The 24006-nt window shown below is 40.5% G+C and overlaps 5 protein-coding genes across 6 annotated transcripts; 2 read left to right on the top strand and 3 right to left on the bottom strand.

Moving 5' to 3' along the window:
• LOC115629789 (histidine-rich glycoprotein) lies at positions 1-2137 on the bottom strand. The gene has a single exon (XM_030526344.1). It carries the CDS (start codon positions 1908-1910, stop codon positions 141-143), a length of 1770 nt encoding a protein of 589 aa, XP_030382204.1. The 5' UTR covers positions 1911-2137; the 3' UTR covers positions 1-140.
• Positions 2138-5826: 3689 nt separating this feature from the next.
• On the bottom strand, positions 5827-6569 carry LOC115629814 (lysozyme). Its single transcript, XM_030526382.1, has 3 exons — positions 6358-6569; positions 6154-6303; positions 5827-6096 (listed from the first exon to the last, which is right to left on the bottom strand). The coding sequence occupies exons 1-3, from the start codon at positions 6512-6514 to the stop codon at positions 5951-5953; spliced, it is 453 nt and encodes a 150-aa protein (XP_030382242.1). The 5' UTR covers positions 6515-6569; the 3' UTR covers positions 5827-5950.
• A 1371-nt stretch (positions 6570-7940) lies between these two features.
• Positions 7941-12998, bottom strand: LOC115629804 (ubiquitin carboxyl-terminal hydrolase 16). Of its 2 annotated transcripts, none has more exons than XM_030526366.1 (5): positions 12863-12998; positions 11630-12012; positions 10975-11552; positions 9744-10900; positions 7941-9599 (listed from the first exon to the last, which is right to left on the bottom strand). In XM_030526366.1, the coding sequence occupies exons 2-5, from the start codon at positions 11948-11950 to the stop codon at positions 8458-8460; spliced, it is 3198 nt and encodes a 1065-aa protein (XP_030382226.1). In that variant the 5' UTR covers positions 11951-12012; positions 12863-12998; the 3' UTR covers positions 7941-8457. The 2 variants fall into 2 exon arrangements, with proteins under 2 accessions (XP_030382226.1, XP_030382227.1); XM_030526367.1 differs by having other exon boundaries at positions 11630-11997; positions 12863-12881.
• Positions 12999-17482: 4484 nt separating this feature from the next.
• LOC115629806 (trypsin alpha-3-like) lies at positions 17483-18323 on the top strand. The gene has a single exon (XM_030526373.1). The coding sequence runs from the start codon at positions 17486-17488 to the stop codon at positions 18245-18247; it is 762 nt and encodes a 253-aa protein (XP_030382233.1). The 5' UTR covers positions 17483-17485; the 3' UTR covers positions 18248-18323.
• Positions 18324-19725: 1402 nt separating this feature from the next.
• LOC115629800 (trypsin alpha-3-like) lies at positions 19726-20544 on the top strand. Its single transcript, XM_030526362.1, has one exon. It carries the CDS (start codon positions 19729-19731, stop codon positions 20482-20484), a length of 756 nt encoding a protein of 251 aa, XP_030382222.1. The 5' UTR covers positions 19726-19728; the 3' UTR covers positions 20485-20544.
• Positions 20545-24006: the final 3462 nt, after the last annotated feature.

Genomic DNA, 24006 nt, shown 5'->3' with positions numbered 1-24006 from the left:
TAGGATAGTATATATCTTTATACATGTGTGTATATAGTGATTGATATATAGTTGACATATGTGAAGTGCAATATGCGGATATATGTTTGTATATATATGTGTAGAATATTTTCCATAAAGCTCGCTCCTCCATTGTTCATCTAACGAGACCAAGAACGTGGTCCTCTTCGTTTGCAGTCGCGGTGATATCGTTCACCACCCCGAGGTTCCGAATAGAATGGGGGAATTCCGAATCCAGGGAAACCCATGGCCCATCTCTCATAAAAAGGATGAAGGCCGCGATGTTCAAATGGCCAACCACCGGTATTTTCCCAATGACCATGTCGATGCCCATAACCATGTTCATGGCCGTGTCCATGTCCATGATCATGACCATGACCGTCACCATGACCATGACCATGACCATGACCATGACCATGACCACGCCTGTGTCCATTTCTATGCCGATGTCCATGCTCTGGTCGCTTTCCGTGACCATCGTCTGTTTTATCACCCGATCTTGAATGGGAACGGGAGCGCTGGTGGTTCACATCAACAAAGGCTGTCTGTGCTTCTGCGCCCTGTTGATGGCAATGCTGCTTTTCAGGACGAGTGCGCGAATGAGAGCGACTCACTCCATGCTCATGATGGCCACCTCTGTGGCCAGGTCCGTGTCCATGACCTCGACGGCCAGGTCCACGACTGCTGCTTCTAGAGCGGCTCGCTCTATGCTCATGATGACCACCTCTGTGGCCAGGTCCGTGTCCGGGGCCGTGTCCATGTCCGTGGCCTCGGCGGCCAGGTCCACGGCTGCTGCTTCTAGAGCTACTCACTCTGTGCTCATGATGGCCACCTCTGTGGCCAGGTCCGTGTCCGTGGCCTCGGCGGCTAGCTCCACGACTGCTGCTTCTAGAGCTACTCACTCTATGCTCATGATGGCCACCTCTGTGGCCATGTCCGTGTCTGTGTCCGTGGTCGTCTCCGTGTCCGTGACCTCGGCGGCCAGGTCCACGACTTCTGCTTCTTGAGACGGAACGCGATCTAGACCGCGATCTGTTCCTCGACCGTGCCGCGTCCGTCTCCAGGCCCCACGGCAGGCCGCCGCTCCGAAAAAACTGCGGGAGACCGGACGTTGGTCCACGAAAGGACGACCAATCAAACGGTCCAAAGCTAAAATTCTGGGGTCCAAAATGATGAGGCCCGAAATGGTGGGGGCCGAAGTGATGGGGTCCGAAATGATGAGGTCCAAAATGATGGGGGCCGAAATGATGGGGTCCAAAATGATGCGGCCCAAAGTGGTGAGCTCTACGGTGGTGCGGTCCAAAGTGATGACGATGCCTGCGGCCATGTCCACGGCTATGAGATCTTGAGCGATCTCTGCCATGGTGATGACGATGTCTGCGGCCCCGACGACCATGTCCCAAGCCGCCATATCCCCAGCCACCCCAAGGGTAGTTGATCTCGTCGCCAGAAGAATTGCTCGAGCTGGAGCTGCTTGAGCTAGATGATGAGCTCGATGAACTGGAACTGGAGCTAGTTGAACTCACACTATTAGAACGCGAGCGTGGCCGCTCCTCCTGCTGCTGCTCCTCCTGTTGCAGCTCCTGTTCTCCATTCTTCTTCTTGTTCTTCTTCGCTTTCTTCTGCTGCCTTTTCTGCTGCTTTTTCAGTTTTTTCTCTGCCTTCGCCTTGGACTTCCTATGTCTCTTATCCCTACCATGCGATTCTTCCGCCGCCAGGATTAGGGCTTGCTCCAGCATCTCCTGTGCCTTGTAGGCCGCCTTGATGGCCTTCTTTAGCAACTTTCCAGATTTCGGAGCATCCTGTGGCTTCGAAGGCTGCGGTAACTCGTCTTCAAAGTCGATGTTACAGTCCAGAACCACGGCCTCATCGCCAGGCATTTGCGCATCAAAATTTCTACTTTCGGTCATTATTATTTCTCCACCTCTTTTGTTATTTGTGGTTTGTATAAAAAAAAATTACAAAAAATAATAATAATAGTGCTTCGTTTTGTTTTCGTTTGACTCGTTGTTGTGTTGTTGTTTTGTTTTGCTTTCTTCACATTCGACGCGGCCTCACAAAGCTTGAAGCTTTAAGCAACTGATGGAAAAACACTCGCCAGCCGGCCCCTTTTATACTTGCCGGGTAGCGCCGATTACCAGCAAAACGTTTGCAAACGTTTACTGAGAGGCCTCGCCAGCTCATAGTCGCCGACGGCCTCACTGTTGGCGTCGCCCACCATAGCTCTCCAGCTTTTATTATTATTTATTTTTTTTTTACGCATCACGTAAACAAAAACCAGATAAGTTGCAAAGTTAGGGCAGAAATGTGTTCGGCTTTTTCAATCGAGAATATACTATACTCGTACATCGCATAATATATGTTTGGAAAGGGTACTTTCCAGCTCTGAACATATGCATAGTATGTATTTCGCAATGGATTGAAATACCCAACTATATAGTATACGTGTACCACAACGAACGAATGGCGCCGACAAGAAAAATTTTAGCATGGTCGACTGCCCCCTACTATAGTTAATAATTGCCATTTCAAACAATTTCGTCATATTTCTAAACACGAAAATATATACTATATGTACTTGTATATGCATACGAGTATGTGTGTTAAGTTAATTGCTAGAACTAATGGGCAAAATTTGTGCACGAATTACAACTTACAAAATTAAAAATCATCAACATTAATATACTTTAAGCTACTATATAGTCGAAAGCTACTGTTAGGTGATTCCTAAAAGTTAAATCAGCTATCTATCGCCAATCGTTCCTATGGCAGATATATATTTATCTATATATTTAAAAATCATCAACATTAATATACTTTAAGCTACTATATAGTCGAAAGCTACTGTTAGGTGATTCCTAAAAGTTAAATCAGCTATCTATCGCCAATCGTTCCTATGGCAGATATAGTTTACGTTTCCAGAATGAATTGTGATATCGTTTTGGCACTAAAAGTTATCTATGGTGATATAGTGTTCCTATATCAACAAGTCTCCAGAATATAGGCAGAGATTTTGAAAACTTTGAGCTTACTTGCGACATCGTTTTGACACTAAAAGTGATCTATGGCCTCTATTTAAAATAATTAGGCTATATAGAGCTTCAATTTAAGTTGATTTGCAGGATAAATAGTATACTCGCCGAGTTTGGTGTTCTTAGCTGTTCATAAGGACAGACAGAAGACGACATATCTCGTCATGCTGTTTATAAATAAACCTTTCAACTCTCCCTTTACATAAAGTTACAGTAAAGACACGCTATTTGAATTAAATCGTGTGATTTTGATATTAGTTTAGTGATGCTTTCCTTTAAAACGTTTTTTTCTCTCTCCTCCTCTCTCTTTGATCTTTATTTAAGATCTGTCCAATTATTAAAATTTTTGGTAACCTTCAAATTTGTTAAATCATGCATTCTCCCATGATGATTGTAACGTCACTCCAACGATTTTTGGGATCTCAATATTTGGTTTAATAAAGGAATCTTCTTTTGTTTTTCAAAAACTAAAAACAATTTAATTTTAATAGCAACAGTATCTTAGTAATTTTGGAATGTTGCGCACAGAGTATAAATATTATTATATTATTGAAGAGACTTTTGGTATGATATGGTTTTGATATTTAATGTCTCGAGAAGCAAAAAAAAATGTTGGAAAATCACTTGGTTGGATGTCAATTTTTGATATCTGCAACATATTCATTCACCAACATATTTTGTTTCCTTTAGATGGTTCATAAATCACAATTATATTGTTGATTTGGTTTTATACAAGTATATACTTATTTCTATATACGAAGCTTTGGGCATAAACATTGAATGCTTCGTAATAGAATTTGAAGGACATAAACATTTGTAGGGGAAGTAATAATTCATAGCATTGCATATCGGTGATAAGTATTTTCCAAAGTAAACATATTATGGGACCACAAATCTAGAGGCATTTGAAAACACAGCACACATTATGCACCAACTGTATACTCGAAAAATCATGTGTATAGTATGTATGTATATAGTATAACCACATTATTCGAGTGAATTTATTGTGTTGACTATTTCGTACATTTTTTTAAATTAAATATAATTCACACATATTTTTATTCATGATTCATAGCCATTTTTATCGGTCAACATTTTATCAGAAAATTAGCTTTCTATTGATAAACAGATGGGGGAAGCACAGCCATTCAAAAAAAAAAAATTGATTGATGAGTCATATCAATCTATGTATGTGGCAGATAGGTTTATAGAATATAAAAAAAACATTTAAAATATATATCTTTTTTAGAACTGCAAAAACTTAATCTGCACATGCAATATCGATATCTCTTTAGAAACCACTCATGTAGGGGAACGTATGTATTTACTATAAGATAACATTCGTTAATAGTCATATTCTTTGGAATATTAAATTTATTCGTTATCTTGAATATTTAATGTGTTTAACATCACATTTGCAACACACAACTGACACTCAAATGAAACACATTATTTATAGAGTGCAGGTATATTTATAGTATATACGAGTATACAACGATTGGGTGGGCACTGCGATTTCTTGCACATTGTTCAAGGAATAATAAACAGTAAATGGAATAAATGAAATCTTTTTAAGCGACACGCTGCCAGTAATATGACCGTCAATAGCTTTGTTTGGGTTTACGTCAAGTAATGAAATTCATTCCCATCCGACAGAGCGCCAGAATGGTTGAGAGCACTACGCATTGGATCGTGCCGGAGAGCGGGAGTGTGAGAGAGAGATGAGAGCAAAAGCCACGACGCCGCAGAGCGTAATATTTTTTTAAAAAGCTCAAGCTTCTGACAAAAGCTTCCTCAATTGATAAAGCTGTACACTAACAGAAAAAAATGTTATACGCTTAACCATTCCAAGTTCTGTATGGCCTTCGCCTTAAGAGAATGAGAAATCTGTTTCACACACATTGCTTTGTTCTGAAAATTTTCTTTAGAAAGACAAATCTCTGGAGCCATGGCTATCTTTCCATTCATCTGCCTCTGACTGTTTCGATCCCTAACGCAATTATCTTCCAAATATATTCGATATTCCTTCTCTTTAAATGTGCAATTTCTTATCTTTTTTATCGGCTTCTTGAAAAATAAGAGAGAACACTATAGTTGAGCAAGCCCGACTGTGGTATACCCTGTATTCAGAAAAACTTCTGCCACTGAGTTATATGCGCCCATCAGAGAAGCAAAAAGAAGAGGGCGTAGTGCTGAAGTGAAATTGTTTCGCTAATAACTTTTCTTAGAATTGAACGATTTGGATGAAATTTGAAACAGAAGTACATAGATGATTGTATATAGATTACGCGTACAAGTTTGGATTATGCAGCTTTTGATATGTGAACAATATTGACGAAATTCTGTAGCGGGAAGATGGGAGGGAAAATAGGCAAAAAGGGTACATTAGGTTTCTGCAAAGTAGATGGAGGCACTTCAGACCTCATAAAATATATGTATATATTTTAGTATATATATTCTTAAGTATATATTCTTAATGAGCACGACGGGACGAATCGCCCGTTTATGCGTCCGTTCGTCTGGATGAACGCCTCGAATTCAGAAAGAGCTCTACCCACATTGATCAAAATTGGTATGCAAACTCTCCTTAAAATTTAGTTTTGAATATAATCATCGCAATTCCACAGTGACAATCATGAATGGGTGATTCGAACCAGTAGTACCTAAATAGATTACGACAATAGCTGCCACACACACCCAATTATTTACAATATCTTTTTGCATGAAAATTTTGATTTATTCATAATATGTATCATACATGCAGCTCTACGAAATGGTATTCGTTTTAAAAATATTCAGATCATGGTATTACGATTATAATTTTGCGTTTTATAGTTATTCCAAATGCATTTTTTAATGTGATATATGTGATATATCAAGGAAAACTGTTTCGAGCTCCATCTTAAGGAATTTATGCCTCAAATACCACATGCAACTTTTAGATCGGGCAAGTTCTGTGGATTACTGCAGAAGCGCTTCCATCCCTTCCAATTTCGAAAGCCTCGCTCTGCTTGTATCTTTTTGGCACACTCCACTGACTCGGCCAGATTATCACCCTTCAGTTCTGGATAAATGGGGAGAAATATAATCAGCAGGCGACATTGTACCACCACCAACTTACTTTCACAGGCGACATTGCAGAAGCGGCCCGGCCTTGCCTCCTGACAGTAGGCGCTGTTTATCTGAAAAAGGCCATAGTTGATGGAGCCGTTCTCTTCACGGGTTTCCTTTGTGGTGTCCAGTTCGCTCTCATGCTCCAGCAAACAGATCCCTGGAATGGGTTCTACTAAGGCATGTTGCTCTCCCCCGTATCGCTCCTACTTACAATTGGAGAGTAAACTGCGATCGAAACTATACTGATCGCGTAGTTTGCGGGCCAGTTCGCAGCGCAAATAAATTTTGCACTCCACGCCCTGCCACAATACCAGCACCGAACTAGCCCACAATCCGAAGTAAAATAATGACAGCGTCGGTTTTCTCATCTCAACTCGATCAGTAATGCTTCGGAACTACTAACATACAGTGTGAAGGTGAACTTGGATCAGTGAGAGATTTGCGACTGCTTTTATAGCTCAGGCACTTGAACCTGTGCACCCATGGCTGATAAGCTTCCAAGAATCGGAATTCATTCAGTATGAGAATTTTATTAACTAGACGAAGCACTCGCAATTACCTGTCTGTCCGGAGAGGAGCAAAACGGCTTGACATTACAATGCATTACAATTTGAATAGGAACGAACGAGTATTAACCTTAACATTTATTTTTACAAAATTTTACTAATTGTCTCAGCCAAAAGAATTACAAAAACATAATTGAATAAATCAAAAAAAAAAAAAAAATAAATAAAAAATTAATAATAAAACACACACATTCTAATAATACAAATCGAAATAAATTAACAAAAGAATTAAACAGTGATCGGTGTATTACTTAAAGACTATACGCATATACTATATGTATGTATATTAATTACTTAATGAAAATAAATACAAACAAGACCACCTTTCGGTTACTTATTTAAGAAGATTGTTCTTAAGTGTGAAGTTTCCCTTGAGAATCGCATTGAGTCGAGCACCCAACACTTCTCGGGGAGCGACGCTTCCTCCCCCGACCAGACTCGACTCAAAGTTTCAATCAACAATTTGTAACAAGTGCGCATGAGATGATGTGCCTTCGAAGCGAATTTACAACTTGGCTCGATGTTTGTCTCAATTTCTAATGCGTTTTTATTTTTTATTGCAATTAACCTGATTCTCATTCTCATAACCTATTTCGTAATTCATATATAGTTTAATGTACATATGTATTGTATATAGAGTGGATGCATGTATGTACTCGTATGTATTTATATGTATGTATAATTAATTATGCATGTGCACATGCAAATCTAAATCTCGTTGCGATCTCGTTAACTATTAATTAATATTTAGTATACGTATATATATATATATATATATGTATGTATTTTTTAAACTTGTATGTACCTATCATCATTATTTATTTTTGCAGCTTGCATCAAGTTTTGTAAATATACAAATATGTGTATATAAGGTGTATATTATATAATAAATTTATTGCATTTATAATTACATTTATTGGCAGAAGCGAGCAATTGGTTGTTTTTTCAGTTTTTACAAAGTATAGGATTTTACGTTTTTTCTTTCCTCCTTTCTTTTGGTTTTAATTTTTTCTTTTCAAACACGCCTGGTGGATTACTGGTTTGTCAGACAATATTTTTCGTTTTCTTTTTTGGACCACAGACAAACCGCCGACTTAAGTTTATTTTTTCTATGTCTGTATGATAAAAAATAAATATTTTGGAATAGTTATGTTTCATGGGTGCGTGTATTTCAAATTGTTCAATTATTTTATGTCCTTCATAGCATTTTTTATTAAAACATCTATTGTAGTTTTGTCTTGTTCACAACATAATATAATTTTTCCATTTTAAATGAAATGACATCCAATGCGGCAAATAATAATTAATCAATTCTGTACTGTACAAGTATGCTGTACTTAACAAAGTTGTAAGTGTATAAACAAACTAATGCCTTCCATAGCAGCTATTGTGGGTGTCTTTTTAGCACTTATGTAGAAGTGTATCTTTTTATATCTGATTTTGGCTTGTGTGCAAATTTTATTCTGTTTGTTATTGTTTTGTTTGTTACAGTTCTCTTTCATAAAAAATATATTTAAATAGTGGCGTACATTCTATCACTCCCTCACTCTCTTCTCTCTCTCTCTGTCTCTCTTTCGCTCCCACAGCATATCTCACTCTAGCGCCTGCTTGTTGTTTCAGTCATCAAGTGTCGTTGTCTGTATAGGCGACATATCCAAATGCAATTTTTATTAAAATTTGATGAAAAAGTTTACACATAAAACGTGACTACTTTTTCTTTAATGTCTTGACGGGTTGAGTCCTTTCTAATAGATGCGTTCATAGAAAAGTATGTAGGCATGTGCCTTGAGAGCTACGTCTTCGTTGACCTCCTGTACACGTGAGTCGGAGACGTAATACCATTTGCCCGGTGGCGCTTGAACATTAGATGCCTCGTCCTCAGTGCCAGTAGCTCCAGTACCTTCGGTGGACGCATCTGTTGCCGTACCATCGGTTCGCCGGGCTGGCGGTTCATCGGACACCGAGGAGTTGCTGCTCGAATTTGTGAAATCATCACTGTCGTCAACGGCATTCATGCGAGTTTCTCGCGCCTTTTGCTTGACCAACAACTCCTGCAGTTTCTTCAGCTGATCATCATCCTGGTCGAGCTCGGCTTTGCTGCCATGTGGCAAAAATTTCCAGCGCTTGTCGTCAGGCGTGACCTTAGGCCGCACCTTCACATAGGACGTATAATGGCCACCATACATGCCGCCCGAGTGTTCAACAACGCCATAAAGCGCGTATAGCAGTTTCTTTTGGTTTCGATTAATGTTTGGTAAATTTTTAACCTTAGAGCCACAAAAGGCGGCTATGTCGAGCAACGTGGGATAGGAAACGGCACGAGTAAGCTTTCGGAATATACAACGCGGTCCCAGCTGAAATCTCTTCAAGTGTAGAATAAGCACTGCCGGTGGACTAGAGATTAGCAATTGCTTCGTGGCGTTAGTGTTCACCGTTTTTGCGTCCGAATCGCTGCCATTTACAAGACGTGTGCAGTTCTCGCATCCGACTTTATTCTGTCCGGTCATCAGCTCGACTGCCGTAAAATTGTTAAGGCATGACTGTACAGAGCATTCTCCATCCTCGCACTGATAGCGTGGAGCAATGGTTGTGCTCCAATCTGAGTAGCTTTGGGTGCGTGTCCTCTTCGATCGCCCGGCACTTTGTGCCCGATCGCGCAACTGCAGTTTATCCAACTGACCCGTCACAACAGCAATATCTTCGCCGCCCTGTTGCCGCTGTGATGTGCCTGCCTCGGCGCTGGCCTTTTGCTCCTGCTGCTTCTTTTCATTGTCATGTATAAGTGTGTTATGCTTCTCGTTTACAATTTTACCACTCGTGCTGACCCCGTTATTATTCACACTAGCGACGCCGTTGGTTGGAGCCGGACTGGTTGCAATGCCCGAGTCTGCAATATGAGTTTAATATGAGGAAATTAGCTCTCTTTTAAAAGAATTTTCTGATTAGGCTCCTCATAAAGAGCGTTTAATAAGAAATAGGAAGAGCTAACAAAATAAAAGAAACTTCTTTGGAAAACAAAAAAGCTGCTTACCGTTTTCGTCCTCTTCTAGTGAGTCCTTATCCATATTTTCGGGTGTATCATCCCGCTTCTCGCTAACATGTTGCGTATTTCCATTGTTGTCGGTATAGAACTTGGAAGCGTTTACTGCACCGCTAGCTGTAGAATGTTTGGTTCCTGTAGCTGCATTATCTTCCACCAGATTATCCTCGACATCGGCGTCGGAGTGTTCGGACGTTGTCTGACTGGACGATAAGGTATCTTCGCGAGGACCTTCACCCCAAGACACCGATCGAGCATTAAATACAGGAAACTCGTCAGTAGATACGGTCTCGGTTATCGTTTGGCCATCACCGCCACCGGCTGACACAGCTCCAGATGCAGTTTCCACACTGGTCGCACTGACGTCGGAGTTGGCAACAAGCTTGAGAGTTTCTATTTGCGTCGTTTTGCAGCGCTGCTGCTTTGGCGCGCGCTTAGCCTTGCGTTCACGTTCTTTCTCCTTCTTGACCTGCGACTTGGAGAGGCCGGCTTGGTCCTGGTCGTTCTTGTGTAGGAAGAATGAGGGCTGGGGGAAGGTCGTGTTGGCATCATTGCTGCCGCTGCTGCTGCTGCTTAACTTGTTGGCTGTTGTGGGCGAGACTTCTGGACTATTTTTACGTCGCTGCGGTGGTTGTGGTTTCTCGACAGCTACCGGCAGAGACATATCCAAAAAGTACTCGTGCCTTGAGGATACGTTGTAGCAATCTTGACATGTTAATGTGGACACGAGAAAGCCGCGAAATACTTGCTCTGGGCGCAAGATACGATCGCTGGCCTGGTTTCCGTATATTTTGCATTTCTGCCTCATCTCTTCTGAGACGCTGCTTATGTCCTGGTCCTTATAGCCCAGATTCTGTAAAATAACGCGTTGGTAGCGCTTCAGATCTTCCGAACGCACGCTTTCAAGCAGTTGGCGCAACAGTTCGTGGGCATCGTGCTGATCTCCGCCCGTAAATTGTGGACATTTATTGCACAGCTTGTCGAAGAGCTTACTGGGGGTGAAAACACCGCCACCAGATTGCAACTCTTCCAATGCATTGGCCAACGCTGAGGTGAGGCTGCCCCACGAGGATAGTGTGCCCTTGATCATGGGCAGCTCAATGTCGCCTTGGTCCTTAAAGTTAAAGACGCCACCAGGCAGCACGAACCTACAGCGCGACAACAAAGGAGAAAGTGTGATTAGAAAGTTACAATTGTGTTAGCGTTGCTCAGTTCTACTCACTCTTCGCCTGGCTCCGCCAGCTCCTTGAGTACATCAAGCAGAAAAGGAGTCTGCGCCAAGCATTGCATTACTGCATTAAAGAAGCAAGTGTTGCCCAGATTTGTGAGACCACGGACGCGTGGCAACCGATCGAGCTCAGGGCTCTGTGTCTGTGCAGCAATAAAGTTAACTCGTTTAGCCATGCCTGGCACTGTTCCAGAAGAGGTAGTAATTCTGCCACTTGGCGGCGGAGGCGGCGGTAATGGTATACCCAGGCTGGGTTTTCGTGTTCCGTCAGCACTATCATCATATGGCCCACTCGTCATAGGCATCATAGAACCGATTTGCTCTAGTGTGGACTTAATTTTTAACTCAATGTTGTTGATTGTCGGCAGCTGAGTAGAAGGACATGTCGCTCCGGCTGCTTGTGAGGATTCTGCAGCATTTGTCGGAGGTTTTTGGGCCAAGCGCTTCACCAGTTCGACAACTTCGAGCAGATGCTTGCGTGTATTGGCGCTTACCTCGTTATCGCAGTCATAGCACCAGATCTCAAACGAGCGTGTGTTCATAGTCAGGGCATGGGAGTCAGAGTGCGGTGTCTGCAAACCATTAATGATTTATATAATTGGGTATATATAATCAATCAAATGAATAGTCGGCTGTGCCACTCACTCACCATGTAATGATTTAATGCGTGCTGATTCCGGGAGCGCCCGCACAGCTGTGTGCCACACTTGAGACACAACCAAAGGGTATTGTCGTATTCGAAGTCGTCGCGCTCCGCACTGTCAGCAGTTTTGCACAGCTTTTGACACTGCACACACTCGTAGAGTAGACCTGTAGACTTAAGCTGGCGTCGCAGTCGCGTTGTGTCCACCGCCTTCTTGATGTGTTGGCATGTGGTTGTCGCCGGTGGAACGCCACTATTCATCTCCTCCTCGCACGAATCTGTCGAAGTGCCATTCTCGCGCACATCCGACTGCCGTTTTTTCACCATGGCACTTAAATGGCCAAGAAGTTCCTTCGCCTCGTTTTGCGCACGTCCTGTAATCGAGTAGACTGTAGAAACGGTTTTGGTCAGAAGCGCTAGCAATGCATTTTGCGTCCGGGATCTGAGTATGCTCAACCACACTGGCAGCTTTCGTTGCGCTTTCCTTATTATACCAAACAGTCCGCCTCGCGAGCACAGCGAATCGCGAATTAGTCTTAATTTTGAAAATGACTTTTCGATATGGCATGTTGCAAAGGCTCTATTTGTGCGTTTTTTACAAGTGCTTGGCATATTGTTAATGTGTAAATGCCATTGTGTGACTATGTGTGTGTGTCGACACTAAATGCGTTTGCTACTTTGTTTTTATCCAGACATAGTTCAATCGGACAGACACTGACAGACCGAGCAACCCATGGATTGGTCGATCGGTCGGTGGGTTAGCCAGACGGCTAGAGTCAAGGTTGATTGCTAACGAGGTTAAATCTTAAGCATACGTTTATTCGCACGTTCAGCATTCGTACCTGCACACACACACACACACACACAGGCACACATACCAGTGTATGTATATACATATGTGTATGGCTGTGCAAGGTATGCCCGTACGTGCAATTTGTACGTTTGAGGTTAAGTTCATGTGTCGCGTTTGGCAGTCGCGCTTTGTTGTCTGCGCCGCTGCTATCCGAGCTTCAAAGTTGGGTCAATGCGCCCTCTCCTGGCAGACGACACATGCATTGTCCAGTTCCAACTGCTTTACATACATATGCATAAAGCGAAATGCATGGAAAGAGCCTGACGGACTTGCAATTTGACTCGCACAAACACACACCTCACCTTGTTTTTCGGAATTTTATGTTGACAATTATTTTATTTTGTGCGCACACAATTCGGGCGCAATGGACTGTTGTAAACACTTACCGCACTCCTCTTGCCTTCACTTAATTATCCAATACCTCCAGCCTTATGTATTGGCGTTTCGGCGCACTCAGAATTCTTGGCCGAATTTAGTTAGCGATGGACGCTCGCTCAGTCAATGGTTCGATGGCTCGATGATAGCTCGATGAGTTGTGTTGCGCGACTGTTATCGATGCGGCTCAGCAATAGCGCTATCGCGATGCAACCAAACGATGACTGTGCACTATTTGTGGCGCCAAAAGCGCTTGCAATTTAAAATCAGGTAACACACAATTACGATTTGTTTCTCTCTTTCGACAAAAACTATAAAATAAATTTGCAAGCAAAAATTGTCTGGCAGCAATAAAGGCACAAATGAAATTAACTTGCAACTAAAATAACAATTAACAAACGCAAACTATAAATGCAACTGTAACTTCGATTTGATGAATTAAATGTATTTAGAACGGATACAGAGTTATTTTGCCCTGTCCTTAAAAGTTATAAGGGCTTACTAGTTGTTTTTATTTATTTATTTTTTGAAAAAGGGTCACATTAATAAAGTAAAAGTATATTATTAGGATTCCTAAAAATATAGTACTGATATGAAATATTTGTAGCCGGATACTTTAATACTCTTCATTTCTGTATTATATTACAGATCGGGGAAAATAAAATATTATTCCTTACAAGTACAACGATGTATATTAGTTACAGTGGGCAAATCTTTCCTTTATGATAGATGTTCGATCAGTCACGTTACAGCTCCTTAAAATATTAATGTAATCATATTTTACTGACTATTAATATAAATGTAATTTAAATAAGGGGTACCCAATCATTCTGATTAATGGGAATTTACTAGAAGCAGACAAAAGGATAATATAATATAGGAATAAGAAGTATAGAAAATAGAATTTGTCTTTAATAAATACTCGGGTATTTTCAAACATACAGCCGATACAAATAAATACATATACATACGGACATATGTATATACATACATATTTACTTTCCAAAGCAGTCGAGGTGTAATAGCTGGCCAAATAACTTCAAGTCGGAACCTGTATTCTTAATTTTAGTTGGCCCATTAACGCTTCTCATACAAGAGAATCGCATTCCCCGGCCCCTTTCAATACTTGCAAAGAGCGGCAAATTAAATGCGGCACAGGAACTCTGCGCATTAAAGTCTCATAATGCAAAATAACAACAAAGATAATTTCGCATAAACACCAGAAAAAATGCCAGCACAATTGTAGCCCCCATCCAGTTGGAGTTCGTTACGGCAAGTCATGCGAAGCGCGGCTTGGACGATTTCTTTCAGCTTCTTCCCCAGTTGCAGCGTCAGCATCTTCTGGTTCGGATCCCCTACATCCATACGTCCCTTGCAAAGATTCCCTGTACTCAATAGTACTTCGAAGAAACGCACAATAGCAATTCGTTGCAATCGACCGCGACCACGTACAGGTTCACAAGCAGAACTTATGAGCCAGCACTTCTACAGACAGCCCGCCACCTGGACAGCCAAACACCCAGACAGCCGACAAATTTCAACGATCACTGACTACTGACTACTGCCTACAGCAGGGCACTTGCTTTATTATACCCCCAATTGAGGAAAGCGTATTGAATCGGAAGTTCTTGTGATTGAAGATACACGAAAAGGCCTGATAAATAAAATAAAAACAATAAATAAATCATGCACAAAATATTTCGAATGACATTAAATAATAGGTATTTGTTTACAGTCAATTCCCCAATATTTGTTAATAAATTTCACACATATTTCAGGAATTAAGTGCGCATGACTGCAAATCTGGATGGAGAATTGGATGTATATCTATAAAAACCATACCCTGAATTATATTGAAAAGAAATTTTAATTTAATAAATTTAATTGACATGCCATTTGTTTAATATTTATTATTATTGACCAAGAATATAAATGGAAATGCCAATTCGTTGCTCAGACGTTTCTCAAAAACATTTATCTTAAAATAATTAATAAACAATTTCTAGAGCTCCGTGAACATAAGTATTACTATATCTATTTCTCAAAAACCGTGAACTGATTTAATAAGTAGGTAACACTTAAACGAAACTTTTCAACCAACTACAAAATTGTTGTCAGCATTTCGCTTTCAATTGTCATATTCGAAATTAATTTGTGTTAATTTTATCAAATTAATTGGCTTAATTTTAACACAATTTTAATCTTCTCTATTAAAATGTTGACTATATTGAAATGTTTATTTAACACAACACGTTTTAAATGAATTCTCAAGCCCTCTTTCATTCTATTGGAGGATGGATATTTAAACAGGGCCATGTAGAATACAAAAGTGTTATTAATATGTATTATTATTATGGCATTACTCAGGAACTCGTTACATGCTTGCCGATTCTCCTGGAAATTGCCTTGTTCGTGCTCCTTCTTGTTGCTCTCATATTAGTTGTTTTTCACCAAATTGTGCCATAAATCTGCAGATTGGCCAGCGGGAGGCAATATTTAGGCACTCTTGTGCTTGCTGTCAAGGAGTGCGTGAATCTAGAACATAATTCGCTTACAGCTTCTGTTGACTCATCCATCGAGTTGTTGACGAATGAATCGTCATCTTTCTTTCTCTTGGCCAGGGCTGGCACCCGCAAGAGACACGCCCTCCGGACGTGCTAGCAATAAACCATGCAGCGTCTGTTTTATAGCTGCATTTATAAGCAAAATTCCTGGTAATGATAGTCAGAGTAGAGTAGACCTTAATGATGGGTGTGATGAGTCCTCATCGGACGGCATCTTGTGGTGCGGAATTGATGCGTTCAAATGAATTTAAATAATTCGCCTTGCGGCCTTTTGTATCCGATTATGCAACTCTGTATGTGTGCGCGCATGTGTGTGTCTGTGCCTGCGACTCGTCCGGCTGTTGATCGTCTTTTTATCAATTCATTCACTTCAACTGCTGCCCGTTGTTATCATTTAATGAACGCCAGGTTAGCTCTTTGTCTGCATCCTGGCCGGCAAGGCACACGTGCGTTATCTTAAGTAAGAGGCAGCCAACCGCATCGGCCACAGTAACAGCAACAGCAACAACAACAACGGCAACAGCCACGGCGGTGGCTTGCAACTGCATTGCAATGTTAATATGGCAAGATTCGTGGCTCCATCTACTAATTAATTGAATCTTTGTGTTCTTTTTCGCGCTCGCTTTATGCCACCGCCCCTTCCCCAGCACCTTCCCGACCTGGCTCCGTGTTTTCATTTCATTAAAAGCCTGTTTCAATATTCTGTCTCTTCATATCTGATGCACTTTGGCATTTAGAGGCAACGTAAGGTAAAGTAACGTAGGACAAGGAGAGGCGATCGTTGGATCGTTGGATCGTTGAACCAACCAGTCGGCGGTTTATGCCACCATCAACTTTACCGTGTTGTTGTTGTTGTTATTGTTTCTGCTGCTGCTTTGTGGCTTTTCTACACATATTTGCACTTTGGCTGAAACGTACATCTTAATCGCCTCACACTGCACAGCCACAGTGGACCGCAGTGAACAAACTTAAAGTTTTCAAAAGGGCTATGCGCATAAAAGTGCTTATTTCCAAAAATAAAATCAATTTATTGAACTCAATCTACTTATTACTCCAAGTTTGGTTCGAAGCTGCTACGACTAGTAGTATATACAAAATATAACTTAAAACTGTTTTAAACTTTAAATTTGGATGTGAAAACAAATTTGCTTAAGAAAGCTGCAATTCAGCTTTCGCTTCTATGTTTATTTTTAAAATAGACTCTAAATAAATTGTGATTAAATTATTATAATTATTATCTGGAAAGCGATTTAATGCAAGCATATGGTGGTGAAACCCATTCAAAATTACTTTATTCCAATAAGATCAACAAATATGTACATATGTCTTATTATGTGCGAACACCTTACCATTAATTTTCGGAACAGAAACATCCCACTTTAGCTATATTGAACCGATTTTGATGAAACTTGTCAATATCATTAGGAACTAGATTTGCTTTAGATAATCGTATCTTTATAAATATAAAAGTTATCCTATAAAGAGTTAAAATAGCAACGCTTTTTATGGTTTGCTATATATATGTCCACGTTGAATCGTCTTATCATTTAGGTACCACACCTTTTTCTGCCTATTACATACATCCTTTCATCCTTCGGATACGGCTTATGAAAACATTTTCAAATCCTTGATTTCTTTTAAAGAAGTACAATGTCTTCAATCAACACTTTGCGACGAAGAGTGCACTCTACAGCCTGGTAGGGATTGAATTTTGGTTACATTTATAGTATACAAGTTGAATCTACTTCATATAGTTCATATAGTTACTATGTCGACAGCTTTGTGTAGTTTCTAAACCAAACCTACGTGTATGCCTTAATTGGCTTATGACGCTATCAACTGAAAGATATCTTAACTGCTGCAAATAAATTTTAAGATTTATTAGCTCGTCTACTTTTCGTCATGCTATTAATTATGGAGTCCACCAATTAAAGAAAGAACTTTATTTCAAAATGACTACCCAAAAGAACTTTACGCCGATAATGGATTGAGAAGGAATCCAAGAAAACATTTTACTATATAAGCCGAAGTATTTTCCCAGTAAAAGCATTACAAACCCAAAGCTGAGACATGTTCGCCAAGTGCTTTATTCTTCTCTCTGCAGCGACTCTGCTGCTCGCCCATAACGCCCCCTTCCGAGGCATTATTGGCGGCGAGAACATCTCCATTGAGGACACGCCCTGGCAGGTCTCTCTCCAGGGTCCCAGCCACTTTTGTGGTGGTTCCATCTACAGCGAAAGGATCATCATCACCGCCGCCCACTGCGTTAACCGAGCAAAAGCTGAGAATTTGAAGATCCGCGCTGGTGCCAGCAAACACAACGGCGTGGATGGCGTTTTAGTGCAAGTGGCCAAGATTAAGGTTCATGAGGACTATGAGAATCTCGGCAGCGACGTGGCCCTCCTTCTGCTCAGCTCGCCCCTCGATTTAAAGAGCAGCAACAAAGTGAAGTCCATCGAATTGGCCAAGCAATCACCAGCCGTTGGTGCCGAATCCCTGGTTAGTGGCTGGGGGAGCACTTCGGAGCACTCCGGTAGCCCGGATGTACTGCAGGGTGCCTATGTTAATATCGTGGACTACAATGTGTGCAAGAAACAATACAGTGTTCTAGGGCTGGAGATCACTGAAGATATGATTTGCGCTGCAGCGTCCGGCAAGGATTCCTGCCGTGGTGACTCTGGTGGCCCCCTGGTTGTCGACCAAGAGCTGGTCGGTGTGGTTTCGTGGGGATATGGATGTGCTAGAGAACACTTTGCTGGCGTCTATGCCAACGTTGCTGTCCTTCGCAGTTGGATCGTGAATGAAGCTGCTAAGCTCACCTATTTGAACTGAAACACAAACCATATTGTCCGATAATTTAAAGAGAGAATTTCCAATATTAAATAAATACCTACATGAGCATTCAAAATGTGTGTCTACAACAGCTTTTAATATTAAAGAGGCCTAACACTAGAGTCTGGTACTGTCGAAGAATCAACTTGAAAAAAGGTTTCTTGAGTACTTTTGATTTCACACAAAACCAATCAATATAAATATTACTATTTCAGAGTTTTTTGGACTAAAAGGAACTTTCAGCAATGCCCTAATATTCAAAGAACAAAGACAAAAATTAAAAGGATATATTTTGTTTTAAATAATGTACATAGTGGTTTAGATATATCAAAAGTATTACTTTAGGATTAAGAAGTACGATCCATTTTTAAGATGTTCGTGGCGTCTTTGTAAGAACACTTACTCTTTTTCCTGAAAACTAGGGAAAAATGCTTCAAAATCAGCAACATTTTGTGTAATGAAAGAGTATTTTCTTAAAACTTCAAACCGTTTTCTATAGCCTAACATATTCTTGGAACGTGTATGGATTTTGGGGCGAAACGAATATATTTTCAGAGATTGCATTTACCAAAACCTAACAGAATCTAGAAAAAAAGCTTATCCTGATTACCAAAATTTGAGAAATTGATTTTCGAAACATTTGGATTTACGGTTGTGAACACTAAATTAAAAAATAATAAAATGTACTTTCAGAGCGTTTTAAGTAAAACTATTACTAACATTTCATTAAATCTAAGAGCGTTTTAAATAAAACTATTATTTACATTTAATAATATCTAGAACATTTTATTGTCTTACATTTCACTGAACTCGATCGATCCAGCCAGCAATATTAAAAACTCATTCAAATATCATCCTATACGGCTTCGAAGCCATTGAAGTCATATCAAATACAGTATGAAAAATATATTTTAACCCACTGTGTATCCGCATGGTGGGCTGCATTTAAAGTGGCGCCTTAACTTAGCAGTCGCCTTCTGAGGGTGAATGCGTTCCATTCGGATGCGTAGATCATTTTGGCACTTAGCTATGCTTATAAGTACGGGGACTAGTTCTTGGTAAATGGCCAATGAGCTGGCATTTCCAGTGATTAGTGATGAGTCTTATCCATCCATCCTATGTCGGATTGTCTTCTAAACTGTATCCCTATATATAAGGTGCAGTATTCCCTTTTCTTTTTGTAAGGATTTCATTCCTAAGCTACGCCAATTTGATAAATATGCGTCGTACTCCACACCAAAGATGGTTTATGAGCTGACCAATTTGAAAAGTTTTTAACTTTTTCCAATAACTTAAAACATGTATTTGGTTGATCTTAATTGTGTGGTGTACCAATTACAGAAAGCACCCAATTAGGCCCCACCGATAAGAATTCAACGTCAATGAAAGGTGGAGAACGAACCCAATCGCGCCATGACACATTTTGCTATATAAACCAAAGCATTTACCCAGTAAGAGCATTACAAACCCAAAGCTGAGACATGTTCGCCAAGTGCTTTATTCTGCTCTCGGCAGCGACTCTACTGCTCGCCCATAACGCCCCCTTCCGAGGCATTATTGGCGGCGAGAACATCTCCATTGAGGACACGCCCTGGCAGGTCTCTCTCCAGGGTCCCAGCCACTTCTGTGGTGGTTCCATCTACAGCGAAAGGATCATCATCACCGCCGCCCACTGCGTTAACCGAGCAAAAGCTGAGAATTTGAAGATCCGCGCTGGTGCCAGCAAACACAACGGCGTGGATGGCGTTTTAGTGCAAGTGGCCAAGATTAAGGTTCATGAGGACTATGAGAAACTCGGCAGCGACGTGGCCCTCCTTCTGCTCAGCTCGCCCCTCGATTTGAAGAGCAGCAACAAAGTGAAGTCCATCGAATTGGCCAAGCAATCACCAGCCGTTGGTGCCGAATCCCTGGTTAGTGGCTGGGGGAGCACTTTGGAGCACTCCGGTAGCCCGGATGTACTGCAGGGTGCCTATGTTAATATCGTGGACTACAATGTGTGCAAGAAACAATACAGTGTTCTAGGGCTGGAGATCACTGAAGATATGATTTGCGCTGCAGCGTCCGGCAAGGATTCCTGCCAAGGTGACTCTGGTGGCCCCCTGGTTTTCGACCAAGAGCTGGTCGGTGTGGTTTCGTGGGGATATGGATGTGCTAGAGAACACTTTGCTGGCGTCTATGCCAACGTTGCTGTCCTTCGCAGTTGGATCGTGAATGAAGCTGCTAAGCTCACTAACTAAATGGCAAAATGTTGTGGAACTTTCAATAAATTTTAAACTATATGAGCATTCAAAAAAAAAGAGAACAATTTGCGAACTATTTCTAAGCTGTTGCAGTATTTTTTAGCTACTTGTAGTATTAAGTGTGCCTGTTCAATCGAAGCCCAGTGAAAGAGCGACAAACTGCAGACCCATTGCTCTACCTTGTACTTTGCTCGACTCCACAAAGTATGAGCATGCATACCAAGTGCATTTTAATATCTGCCGCCAAATGTCTCGCCACATACACTCTTCTCCCTTCCCAACCAATCTCACTATCTCCCCATTTTTCTATCTTCTGCTGGTGTAATTCTAAACGCCGCCACCACAACAACAACTGGCCAATGTCGTCTACTCCTTTGGCACAGCCAAGGTAATTCACACGTTACCGCCGCCTACTGGAGACCCAAACCTAAACCCAGGCCAAGACCCATACCCAGACCCATAGCTATGCCCATCGAGTGAGTGAATGAGCGACCGCCTACAGCTTTGTCGGCTACCCGTTTGTACGATTCTCGCATTGTAATTAACGCATTTTACTGTATGGCTTCAACAACGTTGCTAACATTGTCAGGCTGGCGTATTAAATTGCAAACGACTCAACTCTAGTTGGGGGTGGTACTTGTATTGCCATTGTTGTTATTATTATTGTTGCTGTTGCTGTTGTTGTTGTTGTTTATGCAATTTCTGTTGTTGGGCGCAACTACTGTGCCATGTTTTATGGCCATTAAATTGAAAGAATGGCCCACAGCGTTGATTTATGCGCTCATTGGTGGTGGTCCGGCCACATCGGTCTCATCGTCTACTTCATCATCATTATCGTCATCATCATCATCATCGTGAATGGCATAGTCGGCGTCATTTAAGACTAGCTTAAATAAATATTGACAACCTCATTTAATTCGCAATTTTAAGTCATGTTGTGTGCGAGAAGTTGAAGAATCGAAGTCCAAGAGAAAGCAAAGACACATAACCACCAATGCGTTTGTCCGTATCGGTAACATTCTTTTTATCGAGTGCTATTCCCCATCAAGTCAATGCAGATCAAAGCTCAACTCTAGACATGTAAGTATTGAACACACCATTGATCAGAACTTTAGGATGATGAAGATGAATTTCAATTAAAAAGCAAAAATATAAAGTCAGGTAAAACCAATAGTAATAGAAATAATAATAAAGTTTGAATTGTAATTAATAATCTTCCAAAGCATAAGTATATACGTTTCAGATCCACCAACTGAAGCAGCTTTTGATGAATAAAATTAATCTTAGCTGTAAGTATTACTTTTAGGTAATTGACAGGCAAATAAAACATAACTTTTCTACAAATTGAATAAGAAGGGGGGGTTACTCCTTTGTTGTTTCTGGCACATAGTGTGGCTGTGGACTATATATACTTGTAGGCTCCAATTTTATTCTAAATCGTTACACATTTTTTAGAGCCAATAAAATAATAGTAAATATCAAGAAAACTTTATGATCATCTTGTCTTAAAGACTGGTACTTAGTCCATTGATTATTACGAATATATTGATAAAGAATATTAATAAATAAGGCAAAAAAAACTATTGTGCTTTAAAATATGAAACTTGTATCCGTCCTATTGATCTCAAAATAAAATTGAAGAACTATGGGATTCCAATCGGTCTTTCGCTAAATTTGTTTTTCAATATCTTAGTTATATTTAAAAATAAGAAATGTGTATTAATTACATAACAGAATTATTAAATGCGAAAAGATTTATGCGAGTATAGGCTTCATTACAACACTTACCCTAAAGGGGGAAAGCTTTGGTTCGCAGGAAGGGACTGCGAGGGCCATTAATTGCTAGCTGGCATCGTTTATGGTTAGAACTAGGGCGGTACCTGATCGCCTCCATACTTCTAAGATTCGTTCTTGATTAATGAAAACATCTTCGGTAAATAATGTCGCCCTTGTATAGTAAGTCTTCCGCCTATCCAATTATATTATAATCTCCTCCCTTTTGCTCTAAAATCCAATAAAAGTTGAACAGAGGTGTTATTTTAAATTTTCATGAACAGAATATTCTGTAATTTGCTCGGAGTAAAAAAAATGAATGCAAAAAATTATCAAATGGATGGCTAAATAGCAAACTATTGATGAGTTTTATCTTGAAATTTCATGTGTGATTTTCAAATTATGTTATTTTCAAAGGACTTCAGTTCAGCACGTTACTATTGGAATTAAATTCGAAAAAATTGACTTATTTTTAGATTTAAAAGGTGGCTATACAGCCCTTTATTTTAACAATGTTACCAATATTAGCAAATGTTCATTTGTGCAATTTTTGTTGGTTTGTTTGTTGGTTTTAATTCCATATGGAGCTCTCTATCTGTCCGCGTTGCGTTCTATTCTAATGTTGTTCAGCATTGCTGTATGATGGTTTCTTAATAGAGAGCAGCGAAAATGCTCATGGATGTGGGTAATTTCGCAATGATCTGCCTTTATGTGCGTCGGCAAAACATCAACGATACGGAATAAAGTACTCAAGACGTATTTAAAAGTAGGCACTAAACACAAGCACCAGGGATTAAAAGGCGCTTTTGAAATCAGCCGACCAGAAAACTTGTTGATGGAACATCAGAAGAACTGAAGGAGGCAAGGGCAGCAGCAGGCAGGGGCGAGCAGAGGAGGGGAGAGGAGGTTAGAGCAGAAGAACCACAAGACAGTGAGCAAACAAACGTTAAATAAACCGCTCAATAGCTAGCCCCACATCCACATCCACTACTTTAATAGTCATGTACACATATATATATACTTGTATGTATATATAGTATGTTTGTATGTATGTTTTTATGTATGTGTAGATAGATTGTCAACATACAATCAGCATAGTCGCTAGCTTTGGCCTGGGAAGACAAACAAAATGTGCGAGGTCTTTATTTAGTTTGTTCTTCTGCTTTTCTTTTCTTTTCTTTTTTTTTTGTCCATAAGTATAAACTGTGTGGAAAATGTTGATGGGAGGGTTTCATGCTAAATATCAATTGGAAAAGCGCAAATAAATGGACACATCAGTGTCCACTGTGGTCGGTTCAAGGCAGTCTTTGCTGATCAACGGACACACGAGCACATTTCACTAACGATCTAGAGAATTCCAATACCCACACCCCACCTACTCTCATAAGGGTCCACATATGTAGGTATGTATGTATGTATTTAGCTTAACCCAACATCGCCTATCGAAACTCACGAGTGAGTCACAACAAGCCGCTGCTTAGATCTTCAAATCGGGTAGTTCGGCAACAACTTTCAGGAAGCCACTCGAAACACACTCAAGAAGAAAGAATATGAAAATAATATTGTGTACACAAAAGATCAAGGCAAAGAGGCCAAGGCAAGTGCTTACATTAGCTATTAAACACACACTCGTACATAAATACACACACACTTACGATTATGTACGAGTATAGGCAATCCATATGCCGAAGATACCCCAAGCAGAACAATATCTTATATAGAATATAATATCTATAAAGAATTTTT

Source organism: Scaptodrosophila lebanonensis, unplaced genomic scaffold, assembly GCF_003285725.1.
Source record: "Scaptodrosophila lebanonensis strain 11010-0011.00,11010-0021.00 unplaced genomic scaffold, SlebRS2 tig00000165-arrow-arrow-pilon, whole genome shotgun sequence".
Taxonomy (NCBI): Eukaryota; Metazoa; Arthropoda; class Insecta; order Diptera; family Drosophilidae; genus Scaptodrosophila; species Scaptodrosophila lebanonensis.
Note: the sequence above shows the minus strand (reverse complement) of the source record. Positions and strands in the feature narration are given on the sequence as shown.

What these genes read in the sequence shown, in the direction of transcription:
- LOC115629814 (XM_030526382.1), bottom strand. Translation starts at nt 6,514, where the DNA reads ATGAGAAAACCGACGCTGTCATTATTTTACTTCGGATTGTGGGCTAGT. An exon ending in TCGCAGTTTACTCTCCAATT is followed by an intron (nt 6,304 to 6,357) that starts GTAAGTAGGAGC and finishes AACCCATTCCAG; the next exon opens with GGATCTGTTTGCTGGAGCAT. An exon ending in CTGCAATGTCGCCTGTGAAA is followed by an intron (nt 6,097 to 6,153) that starts GTAAGTTGGTGG and finishes CCATTTATCCAG; the next exon opens with AACTGAAGGGTGATAATCTG.
- LOC115629800 (XM_030526362.1), top strand. Translation starts at nt 19,729, where the DNA reads ATGTTCGCCAAGTGCTTTATTCTGCTCTCGGCAGCGACTCTACTGCTC.
- LOC115629804 (XM_030526366.1), bottom strand. Translation starts at nt 11,950, where the DNA reads ATGGTGAAAAAACGGCAGTCGGATGTGCGCGAGAATGGCACTTCGACA. An exon ending in CTGGCGGAGCCAGGCGAAGA is followed by an intron (nt 10,901 to 10,974) that starts GTGAGTAGAACT and finishes GTCGCGCTGTAG; the next exon opens with GTTCGTGCTGCCTGGTGGCG. An exon ending in ACTAGAAGAGGACGAAAACG is followed by an intron (nt 9,600 to 9,743) that starts GTAAGCAGCTTT and finishes CTCATATTGCAG; the next exon opens with ACTCGGGCATTGCAACCAGT.
- LOC115629806 (XM_030526373.1), top strand. Translation starts at nt 17,486, where the DNA reads ATGTTCGCCAAGTGCTTTATTCTTCTCTCTGCAGCGACTCTGCTGCTC.
- LOC115629789 (XM_030526344.1), bottom strand. Translation starts at nt 1,910, where the DNA reads ATGACCGAAAGTAGAAATTTTGATGCGCAAATGCCTGGCGATGAGGCC.